The 11470-nt window shown below is 41.8% G+C and overlaps 1 protein-coding gene across 1 annotated transcript in view; it reads right to left on the bottom strand.

Annotated features, from left to right (window-relative positions):
- Positions 1 to 1077: 1077 nt before the first annotated feature.
- LOC124605376 (baculoviral IAP repeat-containing protein 3-like) overlaps positions 1078 to 11470 on the bottom strand; it is a 33145-nt gene continuing 22752 nt past the window's right edge. Inside the window, exon 2 of the mRNA XM_047137011.1 lies at positions 1078 to 6034. Coding sequence (XP_046992967.1) covers positions 5204 to 6034 — 831 coding nt within the window. The 3' untranslated portion in view covers positions 1078 to 5203. The remainder of the gene's footprint in view (positions 6035 to 11470) is intronic.

Raw genomic sequence — 11470 nt, 5'->3', positions numbered from 1 at the left:
ACAACAGCATTCTGTTTACAACTGGACCAACTTAGTAGAAAATATGTGGGACGTTTTACATTTCTTGGAACTCTAATTACATTGACTGTGGTGACACTGGACCTAGAGCTGTCGAAATGTTTCTCTGAGATATTCCATGTGTATTACTCAACTATGTATGACCTCTGGCAAGATACGATCAGAAGCACCAAAATAGAAGTTTAGAAAACCTAGTACACTCCTAACACTATAGACACACTTGATTGGGTGCAATAACATCTAACTCTACTACACTCACATTCAAAGAACATACATTTCTTTCAATAATGAAAGTTATATGAAACACTGATGGAAATATCTGTCATTGTTGTATATCCTTTAAATTGTGTTTTACCTTTTTTGCAATTATAACTCCAAAATATTTTTGTCAATAATATCAAAATTTAAAAAAGAAAAGAAATATCATTTTTTGTTGTATAACTCCTGTATTCACCACATATATAGTTTGCTATTTGTTAGGTTTGCTTCTAATAATAATTCTAATGACAGAATCAGTTCCTCAGCATTCAATGATTTATGTGCAAACTAAATCATCACAATTATAAAAGGCTAACAATAAACATACATTACTTTCTTCCATTTTAAGTTGTCACTCGGTAACCTATAGTTACTTGCAAATTCAAGAAATTCGAGGAGTATTGTAAAATAGTTTTTTTATGTTTTCAATTAAAGATTATAAACCTACATTATATAAGTGGTCATTAAAACGATATTTCATGAATTTCTTCACATCTCAATGATCGGTCTCTGCTTACTGTTTGCCGGTATCTAAGTATGATCTTGCAGAAAAGTGAAAATAATATGAATGTAAGGAAATGTCAACAGATTTGTTTTACCAGTAAGTAACCACAGTACTTTTGAAGAGATAGTCTGAACTCACACAAAGGAAATAGGGAAACAATATGAAATAAAACCTTATGAATTTTAATACAGAATATTTGACAGCTATTCTACAAATTTATTTGTTTATTTTGAAAATTAATTAATAAAATCAGAATTTATTCAGATTTTGAAGGAGAAAAATTATGAAGGTTTGTATATAAGTTCAATATGTTTAATATACAAGACACTAGTACAGAATATTGTAGTTTACTACGGCACTAGCTTCCAATCACTCAAAAGTTATGTAGAGATATATTGCTCCTCAATTGAAAATTGTAATGAACTTGAAATTCGCTTCAGTCAGAACAGTTTAAAGCAGCAAATTGTTCCAGTGAGCTGGACTGGATCTATATCAAGAACATTAGCCTACCATGTAAGTACCTGAATGTACCTCAGTACATGGCACATGTATCTGAGCTCTTCTGTACATGCTACTATTTAAGCTCTACTGAAATTTGCAAATGTAAGGTTATGTCAAAGCGCCTTTTCTGCTTGAAAGAGTAACTGGTATCTACGAGATTTCTTGCAGATAAATATATTTTTTGTGGGTTTAAAGAAACTGGTATATTGCTGCAATAGAAGTGAATACAGAATGCCTCCTTCATGAACCAATGTAAATAACACCAATTAGTACTTTTGAAAGGTAATATCAAACCATATTTGAAATTGAGCTTGTTGAATTAAAGCACTACAATTTCTTTTCTTTTGTTAAAAAAATATATATGTACATATTTTATTTAACACATGTAAAAAATATTTTACAAGCAGGAGAAAATCCAAATGTATTACATTTCTTGATGCACTGTTATGTGACTATAAAATATAACATAAAACTGTTATACAGTTTAGTGTATTCTTTAACTATAAACTCAGAAAATTGAAAAATTTTCAAAAGGAAATTACTGTTACATTCTTCAAAGTAATAACAGGTATGATGTTTGCGACAATGACAAGAAAGTAAAAATCAAGGCACCCAATAACTAACTATTTCTTGTACTTACATGTAACGTGATAACAGTATCACCAATATTATAGACCCTTTTACTTATCTATTTGTCATTAGAGAAGTATTTAAAGTTGTGTGTGGTTTTGCCCATTTTATATGTGACTGTAAAATAGACAACATACACTATTCAAGAAAAATGAGATACTACAGACATTGTTTTTACTGGTATCCAGTTGTGTCATGTAGTACTGTCAGTAATGTTACTATGTACTATGCTACTTGACAAAAGCCAACAAACCTATCTTATAAAGGTAATATGTTGTGCAAAGCATTTGTCACTTATTGATAGTAAATTATATTTATATTCTGTAGAGTACACAAAAACAGCAAATTATACTTGCATTCTGTGGAGTACTGACATCATGCATTTGATACTGCAGCAATGTATTTAATCAAATAGTTGCTGCATATGTGCATGTACAGGTATGTTACAAGTAAGATCATTCATATGTTTCTCTTTACAAAGAAATACAATGATGATCCGACATCATCTCAAGAAAATTATTTAGATGAAATTGGGAATGCAGAATTAATGTTTAATACTGAAGCAATATGGTTATAGGAGATTTATATACACCACACCAATGACAACAACTATATGTTCAGACCCCACATCAGATAAGTTTCAGTACTACTTCAAGTGTGAAGGTATAGATGTCTATATCAAATAAAGAACATTCATGACTGGGTTAATAACTTTCAAAATTTGATATTTACTGTGAAGAAAGTATTGTGATATTCATCTCAAATTCCGAATTTTCTAGATGCACTTTAGGATAGCACCCACCATGCTCTTATAGGAACTAACGTTAGAAGCATATTTTTTATCAAATAAATAGAAATAAAAAGACAAAGTAAAGTTTTGAGAATTACGTAAAAATATGTTTAATATATGCATTTCAGGTACAATATTCAAATGACCAATAAGACACAAATATAATTTTTTACTGTTGATTTATCATTTACTTTTGCATATTTACCAGTAATCTGTTAGATTCCAAATTGGTCTTCGATTTTTAAATGCATGTTCAGATAAAAATTGATTGCATTAGAATCTTAATGAATTATCAGTCTTCCTACAAGGAAACAATGCTTAATGCCCTGAAAGTTGCTTCATGTCCTGATAAAATATCGTAGAATATTGACATGTTTGCATTTCAAGTTATGAATATGATTTTATTTTATCTAGCACCAAATCAATATATAACTAAAAAATCATGAACCTAAATGTTTCTTGTTATTAAGGTAACTGGAGGTATACTTAATTTAGCTAGTCAAAGCTTACAATTTGCACTGCAGAAGATCACTGTTTACTGAGCTTCAACATATCATTTCGTTTCAGTAGTACACAAAATGCTTTGCTCTCATCTGTCAAAAAATAGTGATATCCTAAGAAGACGTGGGTACTTCTGCTGTAAATTATGAAGTGGAAAGTGTACCCACTATGCTAATGTAAGGAATGCTAGAAACTGTAACGACAGGAACTCTAAATGCATGTAAAGCAGTGTTTCAGACAAGATGAATGATTGTAGGGACAGTACTGCATGCGTCCACCACTATAATTGAGCAGTCAGTGCAGTCAACTGCCATGCAAAGAACCCGGGTTCGATTCCCTGTAATGCCTAGGAATTTCCTTGGCGGAAGGACTCAAACAGGGGCCCTCAGCCTGGTGATGCCAATTGAGGAGCTTCTTGACTGTGTAGTAGTGGCTCCAGGTCACAAAAACTGACAGCAGTCGGGTAAGCAGTATACTGATCCCACGACCCTCTACATTGCATCCAGTGACGTGATTAGGGAGGGTAACATGCTGTTTACTCTGTACTGATAGGCCCACTAAGGCCTATGGACAGAGTTTATGTTTTACATGAAGAGTGTTTTCAGCAATCAAACAGTTTTATTGATTTTTTTGTATGTTTATAAGCTGTGTTTGTGGTCTTTTTCTGCTTGTATGACCGATAATGACTGGAAAAGTAAAAAAAAGAAGGAAATCAGTTCTTTAGAAGTAAAATCGCAATATTTCTTTTGCATTACATAAGGGAAATAGCAACAGGAAACATGTAACAGATATTTTTAAAATATTCCCTGAAGGCAATGAAGTTAAGGGTATCAAATGGAAGGGGAACATCAAATAAGAAGGAGAAGAGGAAGAAGAAGAAGAATGGATATCAATGTGAATGGTAAAGAACTATAAAAATGTAAAAGCGTGAATTTCTGTGGCACAAATTGTGCAGCCTTGGAGCATTTTCTTCATATCTGCAGTTCAATAGACACCAAGTACAACAGCTCTTTTGTGATTCTACCTGTCAGAATTTTCATAAGGCGAGGCGATTTTTGCTAGTTTCTAATTACAAGTCGAAATGCTGTACAGAATCTCAAAGATATCTGCCATTTCAAGATGTCTATCAGGCTGCAGATGAAACTGTTAGAAGGCCGGTAGATGGCGCCCTACAGCATAAAAAGGTGTAATAAAAAACCTTTCTTCTCACTGTAGAGAACCTGCTTCTTATTTTCGTAAAGCTCGTGCCTCATAGCTATTAGAAAATATTTGCATGACACCACATGTGGCTGCATTATAAGCTTTTATTTCTCACACTGAAGAAGTGTTTGGGCAAAGTATATTTTCAACAACTGTGGTTATCAAAGGATGGGCTCGAAGTTATATACACATATATGGGAAAATGGAGCGGAAATGAAAAGCTAGGTTTCTTCTGTGGTTCTGCATGTCACGCCTTTCTCAAGGCGAGGAACTAGAAGATGAACGAAAACAGAACGACATAATTTCATTTGATCAGCTCACAACTTCTTGTAAGTTGAGATAACCAGGTTAATGAAGGTTCTCTTACATTTATTTTATCACAAAAACTGCTGAAAATGATTTTGGTCCGAAATGTATTAAGTGTGAGAAATAAACGATTATAGAACAACCCGTAGGTGTCTGAAGATGTTTTCACTCTGACCCTTCTACTTTGCAGCAGTTGGCGCCTCGGAGCAGCCTCGTTGTCACACACTGTGAGACGGAGTTAATGTGTGGACGCCAGCCGTTGACTCTGGGTCGATATCTGGCTGATCGGTAAGGTGAGACCGCGATATTGTAGGTCTCGTTGCTCCCGTTCTTACTGGAGATACTCGGCTTCTCGCTTCGGTTCCACCCACTGCGAGACAGTAGTCGATGTGTAGACGCCAGCAGTCGACTCTCGGTCGATATCTGGCGGGCTGGTAAGCTGAGACCCAGCTGTCATGGGTCTCAGTGCTTTTTTCTACTCGTACCGGGGTCCATCACGATAAGTAGACTCTGGCCGTGTTCTGGAAGGGTTGGCGGCAGACGGGACAATCTGCAACTGACAAGGCGCAGTCGACGCAGGCCACGATGTGCCCACAGGGCAGGAATACGACGCCCATTTCCTTTTCGAAGCATATTTTGCAGAGACGCTTCTCTTCGGTGGCACCGTTTTCCGTCTTCTCGACTCGGCTGTCCGGTGTCTCTTGTCGCGGTTGCGACTTGGAGCTTTCGGCCCGCACGACGGTCGCAGTTTGGTGGGGATCCGTTTTGGCGGCGATTAAGTCGTCCCTCTTCCGAGCAATCTCGTTGACGAAGTCGTTGCCGCGGTGCAGCGACACGTGCCAGCAGCCGGGGAACCAGAGCTCGTGCTCCACCCAGGGGTCGTCGTTGGCGTCCCAGTCGCGCAGCCCCCTGCCACAGTAGTAGCAGATGGTGCGGTCGCCGCTGCCCGAGTAGAAGAAGCCCGCCTCGCTGAGCGCCGCGGGCTTCACGGGGATGGCGGGCGGCCAGTCCTTGAACGAAGCCAGCCTCGCCTCGCGCCCACAGTACTGCGGAAAGGCGGGGCGCTTCGCGTGCACCGGCGTCGGTTTCGGCTGCGGCCGCGACTGCAGCGCCGCTGGCGGCCCGAACGGGCTGCACGAGTCGTAGGAGACGGCGTCGGCGCAGCCGCGCCGCGACGGGTTCAGGAACGGGCACCGGGGCGACCACCTGCGGTGCTCCGCCAACGGGTCGTCGCTGGGTTCCCACTTGTTGACGACGACGTCGCAGTAGAAGCACTTCACCGCGTCGTCGCCACGGCGCAGGAAGTAGAATCCGGCGGCCGCCACCTGTAACACACCAACAATGCACAACCTTAGTACACGACCTCAAATAATCCTACACTTATTTTTATTTTACACATAATCACATTTATAATAAGATTATGACTGAAATAGAAGGGATACAAAATGCAGACTCATACACTACTCGCCATTAAAATTGCTACACCACGAAGATTATGTGCTACAGACGCGAAATTTAGCCGACAGGAAGAACATGCTGTGATATGCAAATGATTAGTTTTTCAGAGCATTCACACAAGTTTGGCGCCGGTGGCGACACATACAACGTGCTGACATGAGGAAAGTTTCTAACCGATTTCTCAAACAGTAGTTGACCGTCGTTGCCTAGTGAAACGTTGTTGTGATGCCTCGTGTAAGGAGGAGAAATGCGTACCATCACGTTTCTGACTTCGATAAAGGTCGGATTGTAGCCTATTGCGATTGCGGTTTATCGTATCGCGACATTCCTGCTCGCGTTGGGTTCTAGGCGCTACAGTCTGGAACCGCGCGACCGCTACTGTCGCAGGTTCGAATCCTGCCTCGGGCATGAATGTGTCTGATGTCCTTAGGTTAGTTAGCTTTAAGTAGTTCTAAGATCCAGGGGACTGATGCCCTCAGAAGTTAAATCCCATAGTGCTCAGAGCCATGTGAACCATTTTTTTGCTCGCGTTGGTCGAGATCCAATGACCGTTACCAGAATATGGAATCGGTGGGTTCAGGAGGGTAATTCGGAACGCCGTGCTGGATTCCAACGGCCTGGTATCACTAGCAGTCGAGATGACAGGAATCTTACCCGCATGGCTGTAACGGATCGTGCAGCCACGTCTCGATCCCTGAGTCAACGGATGGGGACATTTGCGAGACAACAACCATCTGCACGAACAGTTCGACGGCGTTTGCAGCGGCACGGACTATCAGCTCGGAAACCATCGCTACGGTTACCCTTGACGGTGCATCACAGACATGAGCCCCTGTGATGGTGTACTCAACGACGAACCTGGGTGTACGAATGGCAAAACGTCATTTTTTCGGATGAATCCAGGTTCTGTTTACAGCATCATAATGGTCGCATCCGTGTTTGGCGACATCGCAGTGAACGCACATTGGAAGCGTGTATTCGTCATCGCCATACTGGTATATCACCTGGCGTGATGGTATGGGGTGCCATTGGTTACACGACTCGGTCACGTCTTGTTCGCATTGACGGCACTTTCAACAGTGGACGATACATTTCAGATGTGTTACGACCCATGGCTCTACCCTTTATTCGATCCCTGCGAAACCCTACATTTCAGCAGGATAATGCACGACCGCATGTTGCAGGTCCTGTACGGGCCTTTCTGGATACAGAAGATGTTCAACTGCTACCCTGGCCAGCACATTCTCCACATCTCTCACCAATTGAAAACGTCTGGTCAATGGTGGCCGAGCAACTGGCTCGTCACAATACGCCAGTCACTACTATTAATGAACTGTGGTATCGTGTTGAAGCTGCATGCGCAGCTGTACCTGTACACGCGCCATCCAAGCTTTGTATGACTCAATGCACAGGCGTATCAAGGCCGTTATTACGGCCAGAGGTGGTTGTTCTGGGTACTGATTTCGCAGGATCTATGCACCCAAAATGCGTGAAAATGTAATCACATGTCAGTTTTAGTATAATATATTTGCCGAATGAATACTCGTTTATCATCTGCATTTCGTCTTGGTGTAGCAATTTTAATGGCCAGTAGTGTCAAAGCAAGAGGAGTGTTTACGTAAAAGACAAATTTTTAAGATGTATATAAATAAAAAATCAATTGCCGCATATGAAAGATCATCACTTGGGAATGGCTTGACTCGTTTGGCTGATTTTTTTGTTGTGTTTGTAACTGTCAGGACAGGGTCTGTATGAAAGACATTATTTGCAAAATTCAAATCGTAAGTTTGGAGGGCATTTCTGTATGAAAATCTCAATGAAAGAAGTGTGGCGGTCAGTTTGACAGTTCTGCAGTCACATGCTTTCATAACATTTATTCGTGGATGACATTCAGTGGCATCACACATTCACTGATACTTGTTGCGTCTACTGCACATCAAATTCGATCACATTTTGTCATCGTCATTTAAACGTGTTTTCCTTCGAATCTACTCGTTTTACGGAAAAAATACAAAGACAATATAGCTGAAAACATTCTGCATTGAGTGCGTACAACAATAACGAATGCCGAACTTGAATTTTACGGTGAGATTCACAACGCACCACTGATTTCTATAGAGAATTTGTACCTGATGATGGCGGCTGCTGTGGCCGAGCGGTTCTAAGCGCTACAGTTTGGAACCACGCGACCGCTACGGTCGCAGGTTCGAATCCTGCGCCAGGCATGGATGTGTGTGATATCCTTAGGTTAGTTAGGTTTAAGTATTTCTAAGTTCTAGGGGACTGATGAACTCAGATGTTAAGTCCCATAGTGCTCAGAGCCATTTTTTGTACCTGATGATGTCCGGCACGACGTTGCACGAATTCGGAATGCCAGCGGCGAATCGCGTCATGCATGATTCATTCGGTCAAGAACTTGACCGAGAACGGGAATACGGTCGAGATGCTTTGAGTCACGAAAACAGCTCCCACTTTTGAATCAGCAACAGAAAACCACGCACAGTAATACATTGATGACAGCAGCCAAACACGGATACGCAGGAATCTTCTTCCTCGATGCACCTGGTGGAACTGGCAAAACGTTCCTAATTTCATTGATTTTAGCTTAGATTCACCACAAAGTGAATCAGCGCTGGGCATAATATCATCTGGGATCGCTGCCACATTGTTCGAAGAAGGACGAACACCTCACCCTGTGCTCAAAGTGCCGCTGAATTTACAATCGATTGGTAAAGCGACGTGCAACATTGGCAAAAATTCAGCAATGGTGAAAGTACTACAGAAGAGGAAAATAACCATTTAGGACGAATGTACGTTTCCGCACAAACGAGCAATGCGGGAACTCGATCGAACATTGAGAGGCTGGTGCAGTAATCTGGACCTCTACAAATACGACCACTGTACAACGTTATTAATATTCAACGAAGAGAATTACTTATGAAACATCGTGGAACATCACTGGAGTCCGCAATGGGAGGGGGAGTGGGAGCGAAAGGAGCCACTTGTCCTCTCCTGATATTTGTGGTACACTTTTTATTAATTCCAAAATTCTAAGGTATTTCGCGAAATGATTGTCTCTGTCACTGATCAACATTGTTTGGTGGTCAGGTTGCTCACGGGACATTATACAGTTTGCTTGTCATGGCGGCAGTTTCGACGTCGTTTTTCAACTTAGGTTGGTGTGAACATTTACACAATACTGCCGAAATGGTGTATCTGATATTTTCTCTGACGCTTCTTTGTGCAGCCCTTAATAAGCTACAGAACAGCACACTTAGCCCAGTATAACCATGGCTGCATTATACCCGTCCAACGCTTTTCCCTAATTCCCACAAGGACAGGCCAGTCACTTGCGCACATCTTAATCTCCACAGTAAGTTTACATTTGACCTGTCAAGGTTTTCCGAGTCTTCATTCAGTTTCACGCGGCAGAGTTATTGTACGAGGGGCGTTCTGTAAGTAGTGCAACACATTTTTTATGAATGTAAACACGGTTTACTCAGGATTCCAATGCACCAATTATTCCCCACTCTTTTGGCTAGAAAGCTCTATTTTTCAACATAATCCCCTTTCAATGCGACGGCCTTACCCCATCTTACTGAGAGTGTCTGTATCTCCGCATAGTACCATTCCATTGGTTGGTGTAGGAGCCAAAGTCTTGCTTCATCAATAACCTCCACATCATGCACATACTGCTTTCTGTGGAGTGCAGCCTTCATTGGATCAAACAGATGGAAGTCGGAGGTGCGAGATCCGAGCTGTAGGTTGGATGAGGAAGAGCAGTCCAATGATGTTCCATGACCTGCACGCAGGTGCGTGGAGTTATGTGAGGCCTTGCATTGTAGTGGAAAAGTAGTCCGCTTCTATTTTACTGTCTTCCATTAGGCGGCGAGGAACCCACCTTAGAGTAGCCCAACTGATGGACGAGTGTCAGCACTACCATCAGAGACGTCCAGTTGAACAGCGAGATGTCTGATTGTGATCCGTCAATCACCTCGAATAAGAGTGGCCATATGTTCCAATATTGCTGGAGTCACAACTGTGTGAGGCCGGATGGCGCACGGGAGATAGAACAGGTTATGCCTCGCCCAACGATTAAAGGCCGGTTCCCACTAGGGCTGCCGCGCGTCAAAACCGCGCGTCAGCGGCGTGGTTGCCATGGAAACGGCGTCAGCGGCACGCCGCGGCGGGCTCTGCGTCGCGGTTTGACCATGTCGAACCGCTTCCGCTGCTGCGTGCCGCGCTCCAGGTGCGCGCCGCCAATCACAGAACGCGCTGAGCGTGACGTCAGGAACGAAACCCCTGGCCACACGAACTTTCGCCGAACCGCTGGCGCGGACGCGGCGGCAGCAATGAAATACTTATCATCCGATTCCAAGGAAACTATTCGGCAGAAAAATTTGATTCTTGGGTATGTTACAGCCTGATATCTTCTCTCGATAAAGGACCGAATTTCTTTTCGTTATTCGTCGTGGTTACTTGCTGTATCGCATTTACGTAAACCTTTACACGAAATTTTAATGAGTGTGCAGAGGTAAAAACGCATTGCGTGGACTTTGCGTACAGTTCATTTTAGGTAATACATTATTGCGTATGAAATTTAGTCAACATATGGAAATTGTTTTTAAAGCTGAGAGCAGAACGATAGCTATCGCCGTTCTCGAGATATTGTCTGATATGTCGGCGGACGGGCTGTGCGGTGACCGGGCGCGGGTCGCTCGGCGACGCGACCGATACTTCGTCCTGCTCGTCGTAAACCATGGGGTTGTATCAACCGCAAATTTCGTAAACGGTTCAAGAAATCGAAACGTGTTTTTTTGCAAACGATAACTTGTGAAAAGTCATGTATTTCGTCGCATGATAAATATCCTAAATCTGTTTATCTACCGCGATATGAAAGTAACTACAGTTTTTCAGAAGGGATAGATGAATTTTTTTAAACAGCATTTAATAGCATGTGGAATGAGAAGTTAAACCGAAACTAATTTGCTGGTATGTCATAAGATGTAATTTACTAAATATCTACAGCTATTGATTATTCCCTTTGGTAAGTAAGAAACTTTTTTTTCTTTATCCAGTGTACTTCACTGATTGAAGACGCGTTTCGCCTTTTACTTTAAGGCACCTTCGGTGGAATCTAGAATGATTCAGTTTTGTTTTGATATGTGATACTTGCAGATTATAAAACAGTTCACATCTTTTTTTACGTGAATGACTGATTACTTACAGTGAACCGAGTTTTTGGCGGACAGGCGGACATATACGTTTCCCTTCACCTGGTCACATGCTGGAGGTTGAACTAA

This window comes from Schistocerca americana, chromosome 3 (genome assembly GCF_021461395.2).
Source record: "Schistocerca americana isolate TAMUIC-IGC-003095 chromosome 3, iqSchAmer2.1, whole genome shotgun sequence".
NCBI classification, from domain to species: Eukaryota; Metazoa; Arthropoda; class Insecta; order Orthoptera; family Acrididae; genus Schistocerca; species Schistocerca americana.
Note: the sequence above shows the minus strand (reverse complement) of the source record. Positions and strands in the feature narration are given on the sequence as shown.